Source organism: Gymnoscopelus microlampas, assembly GCF_963454915.1.
Source record: "Gymnoscopelus microlampas genome assembly, chromosome: 9".
In the NCBI taxonomy this organism is placed as follows: Eukaryota; Metazoa; Chordata; class Actinopteri; order Myctophiformes; family Myctophidae; genus Gymnoscopelus; species Gymnoscopelus microlampas.
The window spans coordinates 31,631,497-31,648,720 of NC_139946.1; the positions used below are offsets into that span (position 1 = coordinate 31,631,497).

General features: G+C 44.1%; 2 protein-coding genes across 2 annotated transcripts; both read left to right on the plus strand.

Annotated features, from left to right (window-relative positions):
• The first annotated feature begins 2,276 nt into the window (after positions 1-2,276).
• Positions 2,277-10,005, plus strand: LOC311051508 (uncharacterized protein). The gene is made up of 17 exons (XM_084066086.1): positions 2,277-2,337; positions 3,348-3,518; positions 3,859-3,954; positions 4,132-4,323; positions 4,462-4,557; positions 4,725-4,904; positions 5,511-5,951; positions 6,223-6,318; positions 6,812-7,003; positions 7,148-7,243; positions 7,454-7,633; positions 7,950-8,378; positions 8,759-8,854; positions 8,963-9,154; positions 9,299-9,394; positions 9,561-9,740; positions 9,856-10,005. Exons 2-17 carry the CDS (start codon positions 3,360-3,362, stop codon positions 9,928-9,930), a joined length of 2,796 nt encoding a protein of 931 aa, XP_083922212.1. The 5' UTR covers positions 2,277-2,337; positions 3,348-3,359; the 3' UTR covers positions 9,931-10,005.
• Positions 10,006-13,141: 3,136 nt separating this feature from the next.
• LOC311051509 (uncharacterized protein) lies at positions 13,142-16,123 on the plus strand (the record flags this gene model as incomplete). Its single annotated transcript, XM_084066087.1, has 7 exons — positions 13,142-13,309; positions 13,554-13,649; positions 13,734-13,925; positions 14,077-14,172; positions 14,383-14,562; positions 14,836-15,756; positions 16,070-16,123. The coding sequence occupies exons 1-7, from the start codon at positions 13,151-13,153 to the stop codon at positions 16,121-16,123; spliced, it is 1,698 nt and encodes a 565-aa protein (XP_083922213.1). The 5' UTR covers positions 13,142-13,150.
• Positions 16,124-17,224: the final 1,101 nt, after the last annotated feature.

A 17,224-nucleotide genomic window follows, 5' to 3' on the forward strand; every position in this document is an offset into this window, starting at 1 on the left:
AAACTTCAATATAGAAATGCATGCAATCACAGAACAGCATGGCAGTGTTCTGATTTACTGCGTGCGTGCATGCGTGCGTGCCCGTGTGTTCACCTCTTGGCTAAGGCTACTTTTTCTCAAAGTAGACACTAGTATTTTCTGATTCAAGTTTCTGATTCAGCTAATCAATAGGATTAACACATTTTGTTATTTTAATTTACAGTGTCGCCTTAACTTATGTGCTATATATATGCACATTATATTCATTTATAAAATAAAAGGAATGAGATGTTTATCTGTTTCTGTCACAGTGAGAGAGAACAACAGGATGTTCATCTGCTTTCTGTTCCGCTACGGTGTTACAGTAGGTTCCTCTATTTCACCAATGGTTAACGCCTCTAGTACCATATGCACGTACTGTATGCTTCAGGGGTCGGCAACCTTTTTGACATGAAGTGATATGTTTTTATTTGCTTGATAGTCAGTGTGTTAAATCAACATTAAGTTTAATGATGAAACCACATCAACATAACATATTTCCAACAGATTTTGATTGTCCTAATACAGTACATAACAACCTTTATACATTTCCAGGACATTGTAATGATCCTTACACTAATAACTCCAACTAATTTATCTCTCAGACTCCCTCCCCAGTCAGAGTTCAGAGTTTGAATGAATGTAGAAGTATGTACAGGATCTAGTTTAGATTTACATTTACAAACGTGAGGGGGATTTATTTGACTTTTTTTTCTCACACTCTCACACTTATGCCAGTGTGCCAGTGATCACCCTCTCCCCTGTGCCAATGTTGGCCACCTGTGCCTAAAGTTGCCTACCCCTGGATAGGGTAGTCTCTGCTTGCAGACGCCCTAGCTAGCTCTTGCCTGTACCTCGTGGTGTGAGAGCCTTTCAAAGTCACTCAAGGTAAAGTTGCAGTCAGCACAGAATTAGCCTCGGAAACCCATGCCTTTTTTTTTGTTTCAAAAGAAAAAAAGCCTGGGAGAACCTTGCAGGAACGCTGGTCTTAGGACCTTGTTATCTCCTAACCAATCAGAGTGCTCCAAACCCAGGCGCTGGAATCCAGCGCCTGGGTTTGGCTCCGCCCTTCAAGACCATCGATTGGGCTCGTTCTTTCAGTCTAGCACAGAATAGACTTATTAGAGTCATACTAGGTTTTGGTCAGAGAATCCAGGTAGGGAGGAGACAGTTTTGGGATCTAAATTGGCTTCCTGTGTAAAGGGCCATTCACACTGAGTACTATAACTAACTTTAAAAATATAGTTTTAAAATTTGTTCTAAGTCAAGTGGATGGCAGAGTTCACACCAGCTATAAAAAGAAATACAATGGTGAACAATATAGTTATAGTTATAGTGCTCAGTGTGAATGGCCCTTAACACAGGGTCAACTTGGCAAGACTGACCATGGTCCACAAAAATGAGGTGCCAAGCTTTCTAAAAAATGTCTTTACTCTGGTTAGGAACACACATAGCATGTACACCAGAGCCAGTGAATGTGTGCCTTCTCAAATGTAAAGGTCTAGCGGGGAAGGGCACATTCACATACACTGGGGCAACCCCATGGCACAGCCTGGAGGTGTCAGTTAAACTGACTTACAACTTGCAGACATTTCAACGCTTAACAAGGGCCTGGTTATTGGACAAGGTTCCAGAGTAGGTTCAGGGTTTTAATTATTATATGAAGGACTGTGGGGTTTAGGTTAGTTTAAATGTAATGTGTCTTGCCTGAAATCCTTTGCTTATTTGTGGTACACTAGACCTGTGCCTACTTATTGGGAACATGCAACGGGAACAATGAAAATAGGGAATGTATGCCCCATCCTTTAAGTTAACATCTAGTCTTATACCATTTTCTCGAAATGCAAATAATTGAGGGGTAGCCAGATTTATTCATATATCAATTATTTAATGCAGGTCTAAAACATAGTTATCAAACCAGACAGGTAAACTCAGGGTATTTGAAACAATGATCATGTCACCAGTGTGCCCTGGTTGGGCTAAAATGCTTTTCTGAAGAGGTAAGTTCCAGGCATTATTCATGCCAAATTTGGTACTTGTGTCACAAATTGAACTTCTGAAATATTGACTTAATCTGCTGGACTAATACTTTCACTTCCACGCACGCTTTCACTTCCACGCACGCACGCACGCACGCACGCACGCACGCACGCACGCACGCACGCACGCACGCACGCACGCACGCACACACACACACACACACACACACACACACACACACACACACACACGCACACACACAGTTTTTATAAAGAGGGTGCAAGAGAACAGACAGACTCCTCATCCCTACTCTTGTTTACGGAGCATCAACAGAACACAGTAAGTCATCATAAGAACCTCTTATAATGGATGTATGTATAGGGAGACAAACTGATCTTCTCTACAGAGGACTACAATGTAGCTACTATGTGTCATTACTGTCCCATCCAAAGTGGAGTCTTAAACTCTAGTTTGGTGTAATCCGTATATTTACAGTAGTCTGTCCTATAGTATGTACAAAGTCATAGCTAGAGACAGGAGAGACCACTGCCACTCACCAATACACAATAGCCCATATACATTTGAAGTAATCTCATAGTTAAATGGCAGTTCAAAGGTTTGCACACATCTTACAATTTCTGTTAGATGCATGCAAATGTGTATTTGATTAGGATACTATAAATATATTTCTCAAATAATTATAGTTTCTAGAAAATAGTCCATGCTATAAATCACCAGACTTGTAATGGGGTGGAAAGGTCTGGAGTATAATGATAGTGACGAATAGCACTTGTCTGTGGCCTATTTGTCCTAGTAAGCCATTTATGACATTATTGAAAGACACAGACACTCCATTGCATTGACCATTGACATTGACAGTCTGTCACACTGCAGTTTGTTGGAAGATGGGGGGGGGGGGGGGGGGGGGGGGTATTAGAAAAGGAGACGCTTATCAGAATCAGTCAATTTAAATCAGGCAAAGGTTGGAGTTGTAGTGTCTGTATACTAAACCACCTGCCCTACATGGTGTTGGTTCAAACCCAATATACAAATTAAAAATCTCAGTGACTTATTATTCTAATCATGGCTAATATGTAGTCTACAACTTGTTTTATGGCATAAACTTTTCTTAACTCTTAACTGACAGTGACCTATGTGTCCCCAATGGACTTAGATTCAGGGGAATCTTTCGGAGTCGACCATAGACCTTGGAATTAGACGTGCAGACCTTATCGACAGCTTCCCCTTACTACACCAAATGCACCAGCTTTATTGTACAACATCAGTGTGCTTTCATAGCCTAGTGATGTGATTGTCAGAAATGATAAGCCTGTCTCCTTCTCAAATAGGGTCTTAGCAGAATGCGTCCGTTTGTCCTACTATTCCTCCTATCCAATGTCACTGTGGCAACTGCTGTGACCGGTTGTCTTCGCAACCGGGACAAAGATCACCGTCCCCAGATGAACTGCACAGCGGCCGGATTCACTGACATACCGACAGGAATCGCACCTAGAACCCAGGTAACACTCAACACATTTAACCTTAAAAGAACATTATAGAGCAGTACTAGTCCTGGAAGGATAGAACCAGTCGTACTAAAGGCCCCGGAAGGATAGAACCAGTCGTACTAAAGGTCCTGGAAGGATAGGGTAGGGTTAGGGTTCCTGAGGATCAAATAATAAGTATGGATATACAGTGTGTGGATATGATACAGTAAATGTGTGTGTGTGTGTGTGTGTGTGTGTGTGTGTGTGTGTGTGTGTGTGTGTGTGTGTGTGTGTGTGTGTGTGTGTGAGAGTGTGTGTGTGTGCGCATGTGTGTGCACGCGTGCGTGTGTGTGTGTGTGTGTGTGTATTCCAGGTGCTGTTGTTTACTAACAACCTCTTCACCAGTCTAACCTGGGCCTCCTTCCAAATCTTCCCAGAAATATATGGAATAGACCTGACCGGAAACCAGGTATTTAAGAACTGACCGACTGACTGACTGACCGACCGACCGACCGACCGACCGACCGACCGACCGACCGACCGACCGACCGACCGACAGACCGACCGAATGAATGACCTAATGAATGAATGACCAACCGACCGACCAACTGACCTCTCTTCTCTTCTTCTCTCCTCTCCTCTCCAGGTTCCAGCTCTCTCTGATTCCTCCCCTTCAGTTCTTCCCACTCTGAAGGTTCTGAAACTGGGATCCAACAGGTTGACATCTCTGCCTGGACATTCCTTCTCTGCATGTCCAGGACTCATTGAGCTCCACCTTCCAGGAAACACCATCAGTTCTCTGTCAGACCTAACCTTCTCTGGACTCAACAAGCTGGAGGTACGGGAGGAGAGGAGAGAAGGGGAGGGGAAGAGAGGATTATAATTGAATAGACAATTATCTTCTATGGCCTAGGAAAGATGTAAGATTTGATTTTCTGTTAATCCTGGCTTTCTGATTGGCTGTGCTGTGTTCTAGATCCTGGACCTGTCATACAATAACATCAGAGTTCTGCCCGATCTTATGCTCCACCCACTATCTGTCATTGAGACACTTTTTATTGAAAACAACAAGGTGACATTACCATAAATACTTTATTACACATGAAATACGACAAGGTGGCGTTACCGTACAACTTTATTACAACAAGGTAACAGTAATGTAAGTACTACAGTACTAGGTAGAGTAATACTGTACTGTAACTTCTCTTCTCTATTTCCACTTCCTGTCTGTGCGCCCAGATCATGGTAATGCCCTCTGATTGGTTTAGCCAAAAAGAGGAGGTTCCTTACCTATACCTCTCAGGTAACCCCTGGACCTGTTCCTGTTCCCTTGATTACCTGCATCGTTACCTAGGCGACTACGACTACAATGTTTACACTAGAGATGGACTATATTTGACTACTGATCCAGAGAGCGTGGTAAGTTCAGTACAGCAGTTAGCAAAAACAACGATGGTGTTAGTATTAGTGATATTATTGTTAGCATAACATTATTAACCTAAACTGGTGCCTAATTTCTACAAGCCCTGAAACTGGGAATTTGAAGTCATGCAATCCCATTGGCTAACCCCCCCCCCCCCACCGCATCCTTAGCCTGACCTTAACCACACCCAATCACATGAACTTTGTTGTCGTAGGGTTTTTGACTCTGTCTTGTTACTGGTTAGTTTTGTTGCTAGGTGTCTTGTTGCTAGGTGTGTGACTCTCTCTTGTTGCTAGGTGTGTGACTCTGTCTTGTTGTCAGGTGTGTGACTTTCTCTTGTTGCTAGGTGTGTGACTCTCTCTTGTTGCTAGGTGTATGACTCTCTCTCTCTCTTGTTGCTAGGTGTGTGACTCTGTCTTGTTGCCAGGTGTGTGACTCTCTCTTGTTGCTAGGTGTGTGACTCTGTCTTGTTGCTAGGTGTGTGACTCTCTCTTGTTGCTAGGTGTGTGACTCTGTCTTGTTGCCAGGTGTGTGACTTTCTCTTGTTGCTAGGTGTGTGACTCTCTCTTGTTGCTAGGTGTGTGACTCTCTCTTGTTGCTAGGTGTGTGACTCTCCTGCCCGGCTGAACGGAACCCCTGTGGTGAATTTAGAGGAAGCAGACTTCTGTGGAGCACAAGCATATCCTGCCACAGAGCATCATGATGAACCCACCCCAACCCCGGGCGTGTCCTGGATCCAAACAACAACATCCTGGTACGAGCTGGTCACTCAGCTGGTACATTGGACACATGGCTCAGGGTCAGAGGTCAGGGTTGATGGCGCAACATGGCAGCTATTTCCCTGGGATGTCCGCCCTACTGTCCCCTCTTGGCAAATAACTGAACCTACTACTACTACTCCTACTCCTACTCCTACTACTCCTACTCCTCCTACTGCTGTGACCGATTGTCTTCGCAACCGGGACAAAGATCACCGTCCCCAGATGAACTGCACAGCGGCAGGATTAACTGACGTACCGACAGGAATCGAACCTACAACCCAGGTAACACTCAACACATTTAAACCTTAACAGAACATTATAGGGCAGTACTAGTCCTGGAAGGATAGGGGAGGATAGAAAACCACCCGTACTAGAGGTTCTTGAGGATCAAATAATAAGTCACAGTGTGTGGATATGATACAGTAAATGTGTGTATATGTGTGTGTGTGTGTGTGTGTGTGTGTGTGTGTGTGTGTGTGTGTGTGTGTGTGTGTGTGTGTGTGTGTGTGTGTGTGTGTGTGTGTGCGCGCGCGCGCGTGCGTGTGTATTCCAGGTGCTGTTGTTTACTAACAACCTGTTCTCCAGTCTATCCTGGGCCTCCTTCCAAATCTTCCCAGAAATATATGGAATAGACCTGACCGGGAACCAGGTATTTAAGAACCATCTGACTGACTGAATGAATGACCTAATGAATGAATGTGTCACGGTGGTGCAAGGCAGGTGAGGTCCCAGAAGCAGACCAATGCAGGCAGGAAGGTCTACTGCAATGTATTTATTAACACTTAGCAGGTTTACAGCAGGACAGACACAGGCAGGAACACTGTAACAATTGCTATAACCTGACAAGGGGACACCCACAAACACAGGGCTTAAATAGACATAGACTAAACTAGACACAGGTGAAACTCAAAGACAATCAACACAGGGATTGGCTGGAAGACTAACAGGACACAGGTGGAGAAACGAGTAATCACAGGTAGGTGAGACAAGACAGGTAGCAAACACTAGGGCAGACAGGAAACACAAGGAACATAACTACACAATAAAAGTACAGGGAGACAGATCCTGACAGAATGACCTAATGAATGAATGACCAACCAACCGACCAACTGACCTCTCTTCTCTTCTCCTCTCTTCTCCAGGTTCCAGCTCTCTCTGTTTCGCCCTCTTCAGTTCTTCCCACTCTGAAGGTTCTGAAACTGGGATCCAACAGGTTGACATCTCTGCCTGGACATTCCTTCTCTGCATGTCCAGGACTCATTGAGCTCCACCTTCCAGGAAACACCATCAGTTCTCTGTCAGACCTAACCTTCTCTGGACTCAACAAGCTGGAGGTACGGGAGGAGAGGAGAGAAGGGGAGGGGAAGAGAGGATTATAATTGAATAGACAATTATCTTCTATGCCCTAGGAAAGATGTAAGATTTGATTTCTGTTTTCTGTTAATCCTGGCTTTCTGATTGGCTGTGCTGTGTTCTAGATCCTGGACCTGTCATACAATAACATCAGAGTTCTGCCCGATCTCATGCTCCACCCACTATCTGCCATCGAGACACTTTATATTGAAAACAACAAGGTGACATTGCCATAAATACTTTAGTACACATGAAATACTACAAGGTGGCGTTACCGTACAACTTTATTACACATTTAATATGACAAGGTGACGTTACTGTGCTACTTTATTACAACGAGGTAACAGTAATGTTAGTACTGCAGTACTAGGTAGAGTAATACTGTACTGTAACTTCTCTTCTCTATTTCCACTTTCTGTCTGTGCGCCCAGATCCTGGTAATGCCCTCTGATTGGTTTAGCCAAAAAGAGGAGGTTCCTTACGTATACCTCTCAGAAAACCCCTGGACCTGTTCCTGTTCCCTGGATTACCTGCATCGTTACCTAGGCGACTACGACTACAATGTTTACACTAGAGAAGGACCAATTGTGACTAGTAATGCAGAGAGCGTGGTAGGTTCAGCACAGCAGTTAGCAAAAAAACAAAAAACGATAGCATTAATATTAGTGATATTATTACTAGCATAACATTATTAACATAAACTGGTGCCAAATTTCTAGTAGCTCCGAAACTGGGAATTTGAAGTCATGCAATCTCATTGGCTAACCGTAGCCTAACCCCCCCATCCTTAGCCTGACCTTAACCACACCCAATCACATGAACTTTGTTGTAGTTGGGTGTTTGACTCTGTCTTGTAACTGGTTAGTTCTGTTGTTAGTTCTGTGACTCTGTCTTGTTGCTAGGTGTGTGACTCTCTCTTGTTGCTAGGTGTGTGACTCTCCTGCCCGGCTGAACGGAACCCCTGTGGTGAATTTAGAGGAAGCAGACTTCTGTGGAGCACAAGCATATCCTGCCACAGAGCATCATGATGAACCCACCCCAACCCCGGGCGTGTCCTGGATCCAAACAACAATGTCCTGGTACGAGCTGGTCACTCAGCTGGTACATTTGACACATGGCTCAGGGTCAGAGGTCAGGGTTGATGGCGCAACATGGCAGCAATTTCCCTGGGATGTCCGCCCTACTGTCCCCTCTTGGCAAATAACTGAACCTACTACTCCTACTCCTACTACGCCTACTCCTCCTACTGCTGTGACAGATTGTCTTCGCAACCGGGACAAAGATCACCGTCCCCAGATGAACTGCACAGCGGTAGGATTAACTGACGTACCGACAGGAATCAAACCTACAACCCAGGTAACACTCAACACATTTAAACCTTAACAGAACATTATAGAGCAGTACTAGTCCTGGAAGGATAGGGTAGGATAGAAAACCACCCGTAGAGGTTCTTGAGGATCAAATAATAAGTCACAGTGTGTGGATATGATACAGTAAATGCTTGTGTGTGTCTGTGTGTGTGTGTGTGTGTGTGTGTGTGTGTGTGTGTGTGTGTGTGTGTGTGTGTGTGTGTGTGTGTGTGTGTGTGTGTGTGTGTGTGTGTGTGTGTGTGTGTCTGTGTGTCTGTGTGTGTGTGTGTGTGTGTGTGTGTGTGTGTGTGTGACTGTGTGTGTGTGTGTGTGTGTGTGTGTGTGTGTGTGTGTGTGTGTGTGTGTGTGCGTGCGTGTGTATTCCAGGTGCTGTTGTTTACTAACAACCTGTTCTCCAGTCTATCCTGGGCCTCCTTCCAAATCTTCCCAGAAATATATGGAATAGACCTGACCGGAAACCAGGTATTTAAGAACTATCTGACTGACTGACTGACTGAATGACCTAATGAATGAATGACCAACCAACCAACCGACCAACTGACCTCTCTTCTCTTCTCCTCTCTTCTCCAGGTTCCAGCTCTCTCTGTTTCGCCCTCTTCAGTTCTTCCCACTCTGAAGGTTCTGAAACTGGGATCCAACAGATTGACATCTCTGCCTGGACATTCCTTCTCTGCATGTCCAGGACTCATTGAGCTCCAACTTCCAGGAAACACCATCAGTTCTCTGTCAGACCTAACCTTCTCTGGACTCAACAAGCTGGAGGTACGGGAGGAGAGGAGAGAAGGGGAGGGGAAGAGAGGATTATAATTGAATAGACAATTATCTTCTATGCCCTAGGAAAGATGTAAGATTTGATTTCTCTTTTCTGTTAATCCTGGCTTTCTGATTGGCTGTGCTGTGTTCTAGATCCTGGACCTGTCATACAATAACATCAGAGTTCTGCCCGATCTCATGCTCCACCCACTATCTGCCATCGAGACACTTTATATTGAAAACAACAAGGTGACATTGCCATAAATACTTTATTACACATGAAATACTACAAGGTGGCGTTACTGTACTACTTTATTACAACAAGGTAACAGTAATGTAAGTACTGCAGTACTAGGTAGAGTAATACTGTACTGTAACTTCTCTTCTCTATTTCCACTTTCTGTCTGTGCGCCAGATCCTGGTAATGCCCTCTGATTGGTTTAGCCAAAAAGAGGAGGTTCCTTACGTATACCTCTCAGAAAACCCCTGGACCTGTTCCTGTTCCCTGGATTACCTGCATCGTTACCTAGGCGACTACGACTACAATGTTTACACTAGAGAAGGACCAATTGTGACTAGTAATGCAGAGAGCGTGGTAAGTTCAGCACAGCAGTTAGCAAAAAAAACAAAAAACGATAGCATTAATATTAGTGATATTATTACTAGCATAACATTATTCACATAAACTGGTGACTCTCTCTTGTTGCTAGGTGTGTGACTCTCCTGCCCGGCTGAACGGAACCCCTGTGGTGAATTTAAAGGAAGCAGACTTCTGCTCCTACTAGAGAAACCAGCTCAGGAGCACCAGGCTGAATTTTAATGAAGGGAAACAAGCCAAAATGTGACCTTGAAAAATAAATATTTGAACAGAGTAAATGCTGTAAGCATTGTTTTTAAATGAAAGGAATGTGTCTTTAGCTGCCTTATTGTTGATATATGAATAAAAGTATTAAAGGTGCTGTAAGTGATGATTCTTGTTAAAATAAGTGTTAAGCTCTATATTCCCATAGCAATTATTGCTATAGAGTGTCTCAGCTCTTTAGTAAACAGAAAATACATTGTCAGGTTGGGATAGCAATTTTATCCAGGAGAAAGGAGAAAAAACTCAGGATACAGGATAAACAAGTGAAATTGGAAGTGATGATACAAAAGAATGGAACTGGAACATGATGATGATTCTCTCTCCTGATTGGATGAAATTGGTGACCCACCTATCTATTTTCATTTTACTATAGAGCTGTAGAGACAGGGAAACGTATTACTGAGCAATCAGATTAATGAGAAGTCAGGAGCTAATGACAAATGAGAGGTTGTGTTTCTGTATGCTTTAATCATGTTCTAGAAAGTAGATATTTTTGCTTTCATTTTGTGACTTGGGTTTCCCCCTTTATAAACTACAGAAAGACAAAGTGATGACATTGCCGCTCTGCCTAATCTTTCACAAAGCAAAGCTTATTAACATTTTAATACCACCCGGTATTAATATGAAAATAAAGTATAAAGTAAAATAAAGTTTAAAGAGGCAACATAAGGAGAAATGGAGACTTCCACTTTACAATAAACTATGAGAAGATGGTAATGGAGCCCAGTCCAGGGGTTGTTGTGAGTCAGAAATGAACAGTATTGGCGAGTGAATTGTCTATTGGACTACAGTTTGTTAGGTGATTGAGCAGTAGGGATGGGATTAAATCTACAGTAAATTACAAGACACCTTTATGTGGTCATATTTCCATAACAGTAGCTTCTGTTCAGGAAAAGGTCAGTGCGACATAGTCTGTCCTATAGTACTATATGTACACAGTCATAGCTAGAGACAGGAGAGACCACAGCTACTCACCAATACACAGCTATAGCCCACATACATTTGAAGTAATCTTATATTCAAATGGCAGTTCAAAAGTTTGCACACATCTTACAATTTCTGTTAGATGCATGCAAATGTGTATTTGATTAGGATATGTGGTATCTACTATAAATATATTTCTCAACTAATTATCGTTTCTAGAAAACAGGCCAATAAAAGGAGTCCATGCTATAAATCACCAGACTTTTAATGGGGTGGAAAGATTTGGAGTATAATGATAGTGATGAATCCCACTTTTGGCCTGTAGTGGCCTATTTGTCCTAGTAAGCCATTTATGACATTATTGCAAGACATAGACACTCCATTGTCTTTTGCAATTGTTGGGGGGGGGGGGGGGGGGGGGGATAGGATATTAGGTCTGTACATTGCACACACACATTTCTATCATAGGTTAAAAAAAGGAGGGGAAAAGGAGACGATTATCAGGATCAGTCAATTTATATCAGGCAAAGGTTGGAGTAGTGTCTGTATACTAAACCACCTGCCCTACTGGTGTTGGTTCAAAACCAATGCCATATAAATTATAAATCTCAGTGACTTATTATTCTAATCATGGCTAAGGAGATATGTCGACTACACTTTACTAGTAAATCAAGCCAACTTGTTTTATGGCATAAAGTTCTGAGAGGGCGGTTTCTCTGAACTGACAGTGACCTATGTGTTCTCAACAGGGAACAGATTCAGGGGTCAGATTCAGAGGAATTTTTCGTTGACCATATGGTCAACCAAATTAGTTGACCGTAGACGTTGGAATTAGACATGCAGACACCCCTCATCGACCGCTTCCCCTAACTACACCAAATGCTTGAAAAACGAATTTTCAAGAATTTGTGCTTAAATTTGACTTTCATTTCTGTCTATCATATTTCCTTACAACATCAGTATGCTTTCATAGCCTAGTGATGTGATTGTCAGAAATGATAAGCCTGTCTCCTGCTCAAATAATAACAAATAATTAGACCTATTTGATCCTGCGGGGGAATTTCAGTTTTCAGCTTCACCCAGCTGCCCACAGAGAAGCGCAGGGGGAGGAGCAGTTAAGCACTTCATGCATTTTGAACTATGTAAACAAATAGCCAAGCCAGAGCGGTTTGCATCATCTTGAGGCAAGAAGAGCCTTAGCAACGTAGCAAAACAAAGACAAAAAAAAAAACAGTTGACTCATGTTAAAAAAGTTTAATAACCTACAGCACTGCACGCTGGGTTGAGTGTCTAAATGGAAGTACCGGAATTTGGCGGAAGTACCGGCCAAGGAAATTACATTGACGCTTTACAAATATGTTTACAGGCCTTCTGTATGCTTTAGCCAACCTAGGGCAAAGCCAGGAACGCCAAGAAGCGCACCACCTACGTAGATGCACTGCAGCTTAGCTAACAACACTGTAGAGCTGTTTCGTATCATAACATATGAAATTATGAATGACTAGAAAAGAATGTTCCTCGGAACGCAGGTCTTTGCCAGGCCGGGCGGCCTACCCAGGGCTGTGTCAGTACCAGCCACAAATCGTTGAAGGTATTTGTAGGCAAACACTATGGAATACCAAAACTCTGTTTAACGGCCATTACATGACATGACTCACAAGACCATTTTGAACTTTCCTGTTGCCTTTTTTTCTTTCAAAGTAGCCAATGGCAATTGAAATGAAAAGTTCTTGAACATATGAATCCAGGCGTGAGTTTTGGACAAACTCTGCAAGATTCTTTGAGGTGAAGTGTGTGTTTTTATATAATGTTTGTGAGCGAGAGATAGTGACTGTGTTTGTGTGTGTGTGTGTGTGTGTGTGTGTGTGTGTGTGTGTGTGTGTGTGTGTGTGTGTGTGTGTGTGTGTGTGTGTGTGTGTGTGTGTGTGTGTGTGTGTGTGTGTGAGTGTGTGTTATTTAAAGAAGCAGTATTATATCACACATCCTGTTTCAACCGCTGCCAATCAGACTACATGGACGCACACACACACACACACACACACACACACACACACACACACACACACACACACACACACACACACACACACACACACACACACACACACACACACACACACACACACACACACGCACACACACAAACGCACACACAGGACAGATATTTTCTTCTCTCATTGAACAAACATACAGACAGACAGTCATAGGGTCTTAGCAGAATGCATCCGTTTGTCCTACTATTCCTCCTATCCAATGTCACCGTGGCAACTGCTGTGATCGGTTGTCTTAGTGACCGGGACAAAGATCACCGTCCTCAGAAGAACTGCACAGCGGCCGGATTCACTGACGTACCGACAGGAATCGAACCTACAACCCAGGTAACACTCAACACGTTTAACCTTAACAGAACATTAAAGAGCAGTGCTAGTCCTGGAAGGATAGAATCAGCCGTACTAGAGGTTCCTGAGGACCAAATAATAAGTCACTGTGTAGATATGATACAGTAAATGTGTGTGTGTGTGTGTGTGTGTGTGTGTGTGTGTGTGTGTGTGTGTGTGTGTGTGTGTGTGTGTGTGTGTGTGTGTGTGTGTGTGTGTGTGTGTGTGTGTGTGTGCATTCCAGGTGCTGTTGTTTACTAACAACCTGTTCACCAGTCTAATCTGGGCCTCCTTCCAAATCTTCCCAGAAATATATGGAATAGACCTGAGCGGAAACCAGGTATTTAAGAACCACCTGACTGACTGAATGAATGACCGAATGAATGACCAACTGACCTCTCTTCTCTTCTCCTCTCTTCTCCAGGTTCCAGCTCTCTCCGTTTCGCCCTCTTCAGTTCTTCCCACTCTGAAGGTTCTCAAACTGGGATCCAACAGATTGACATCTCTGCCTGGACATTCCTTCTCTGCATGTCCAGGACTCATTGAGCTCCACCTTCCAGGAAACACCATCAGTTCTCTGTCAGACCTAACCTTCTCTGGACTCAACAAGCTGGAGGTAGGTACGAGAGGAGAGGAGAGAAGGTGAGGGGAAGAGAGGATTATAATTGAATAGACAATTATCTTCTATGCCCTAGGAAAGATGTAAGATGTACCATCTTCTGTTTTCTGTTAATCCTGGCTTTCTGATTGGCTGTACTGTGTTCTAGATCCTGGACCTGTCATCCAATAACATCAGAGTTCTGCCCGATCTCATGCTCCACCCACTATCTGCCATCGAGACACTTTATATTGAAAGCAACAAGGTGACATTGCCATAAATACTTTATTACACATGAAATACGACAAGGTGGCGTTACCGTACAACTTTATTACACATTTAATATGACATGGTGACGTTACTGTGCTACTTTATTACAACAAGGTAACAGTAATGTAAGTACTGCAGTACTAGGTAGAGTAATACTGTACTGTAACTTCTCTTCTCTATTTCCACTTTCTGTCTATGCGCCCAGATCCTGGTAATGCCCTCTGATTGGTTTAGCCAAAAAGAGGAGGTTCCTTACCTATACCTCTCAGAAAACCCCTGGACCTGTTCCTGTTCCCTGGATTACCTGCATCGTTACCTAGGCGACTACGACTACAATGTTTACACTAGAGATGGACCACTTGTGACTAGTAATGCAGAGAGCGTGGTAAGTTCAGCACAGCAAAAAAACAAAAAACTATAGTATTAATATTAGTGAAATTATTACTAGCATAACATTATTAACATAAACTGGTGCCAAATTTCTAGCTGCTCCGAAAACTGGGAATTTGAAGTTATGCAATCTCATTGGCCTAACCGTAGCCTAACCCCCCCCGCCCCCCTCGTTGGGTGTTTGACTCTGTCTTGTAACTGGTTAGTTTTGTTGCTAGTTGTGTGACTCTGTCTTGTTGCTAGGTGTGTGACTCTGTCTTGTTGCTAGGTGTGTGACTCTCCTGCCCGGCTGAGGGGAACCCCTGTGGTGAATTTAGAGGAAGCAGACTTCTGTGCAGCACAAGAAGCATATACTGCCACAGAGCATCATGATGAACCCACCCCAACCCCGGGCGTGTCCTGGGTCCGAGCAACAATGTCCTGGTACGAGCTGGTCACTCAAATGGTACATTGGACACATAGCTCAAGGTCAGAGGTCAGGGGTGATGGCGCAACATGGCAGCTATTTCCCTCGGATGTCCGCATTACTACCCCCTCTTGGCCAATAACTGAACCTATTACTACTCCTACTACTACTACACCTACTTCTACTCCTACTACTACTACTACTACTCCTATTACTACTCCTACTACTACTACTACTCCTGCTACTACTCCTACGACTACTCCTATTACTACCACTCCTACTACAACTACTTCAACAACTGGTTGTACTGCTCGTCGCCCTCCTCCTCCACCTACTACTATTCCTACAACTAATGCTCCTACGACTACTTCTGTTACTTCTCCTCCTCCTCCTCTTCCTTCTATTCTTAATACTACCAGTACTCCAGTATCTACAACAACACTCTCCACTACTCCTACCCGTCTCCCTACAACCACAACGAGTGTCACAACAGTGACACCCAGGGTGACCTTTGACCTTCAGGGTCGTAGGGGCGGTCAAGGCGGAGCGGGGCTGTTCTGCTGGTGGCTGTTTGCAGGGTGTGTGTTGCTGTGCACGCTGTCGGGTGCATGCACGTGTGCATGTGCGTTGCTGTGTGCGCGCTGGTACCGGCACATGTATGTGCCGCTGGCGCTGCGAGCGCAGGAGAGGAAGATGAGGAGAGGAGGAGAGATGAGCGGAAGAGCCATCTCCCCTCCGGCGGGTGTAGCAGGAGGAGGTGGAGGATGTGGAGGGGTGGTGGCGGTCTATCGCTCCGTTCTGTTCATTTCAAGAGAAGGAGGAGAGGAGGGAGAGGGAGAGGGAGAGGGAGGAGGAGAAGAGGATGCGAGGGAAGGAGAGAGGGGAGGATTGGACGGAGAGAGAGTAAGGCCCGTTATCACGCTGAAGCCAGTGGGAGGGAGGAAGGAAGTAGAGACACAGGGAGGGGGAGAGATGAACGAAGAGAGAGAGGGAGAAGGAGGAGGCGTGTACAGGAAGACGCTGTACCGCACGTTCAGTAGACAGGAAGCAATAGAAGGATGGAGACATGTGAAGGAGGAGCGCTGGGTGACCACAGGAGATGGAGAGAGAAGAGGAGGAGGAGGAGAAGGAGGAATGGGAGGCGCCGTAAAGCGCTACAGTCTGATTCTGAGGGAGGAGAGAGAAGGAGGGAGAGATGGAGGGAGGGAAGAATGGAGAGATGGAGAGAGAGATGGTGGGAGACAGGGAGAGAGAGATGGTGGGAGAGAGGGAGAGAGAGATGGAGGGTGGGAAGAATGGAGAGATGGAGAGAGAGATGGTGGGAGACAGGGAGAGAGAGATGGTGGGAGAGAGGGAGAGAGAGATGGAGGGAGGGATGAATGGAGAGCTGGGGAGAGAGATGGTGGGAGAGAGATCGAGAGAGAGGAGGTGGAATGGGTGGTTGGAGGGTGGGAGGTGTCAGACGGACAGAGGAGCAGTTGGGGGGCGTGGCTGTCTCATTATCTACCCAGCATGCCTTGGGCCGTGACTCCACCTGCTGAGAGTGTCGGAGCAGAGTGATGTCATCCGAAAGGGACGCAGGCCACCCTGTAGTCTATCATGATTAATGTTTAATTATTCCTTGTCAAGTGATCTGCCATAACATTGATAAATGATAAACTATCAACATCTGGAGAAGAAAAAAAATAAATTCTGATTCTAAAAGTAGCTTTCATATATAAAGGCATTTCTATATTTGTTTATTTTCCTTGCCCATGTGCTATTTAAGGGTTTTTGTTTTATCATTGTAGTTGACTGATGCCAATAACAACCTAGTTTTATTTCTTTAATAACTACTTTATGTTTTTCATAATATAAATTCATTATCTAAATTATACTTTGTGGTTTAATGGCTTTGTACAAAATGCTTTTTAATTATTTTATGATTCAGAAAGGTTTCAAACTTTAATAAAAAACAATTATGTAAACCTGTTTTTAGTTATCATAATTTGTAGTCTACAATTTATTTATCATCAACCACAGTCTTCTACTGTTGGCCACTGGGACCTGACCATTACAACCATCATCTTCTACTGTTGGTCACTGGGACCTGACCATTACAACCATCATCTTCTACTGCTGGTCACTGGGACCTGACCATTACAACCATCATCATCTTCTACTGCTGGTCACTGGGACCTGACCATTACAACCATCATCATCTTCTACTGCTGGTCACTGGGACCTGACCATTACAACCATCATATTCTAC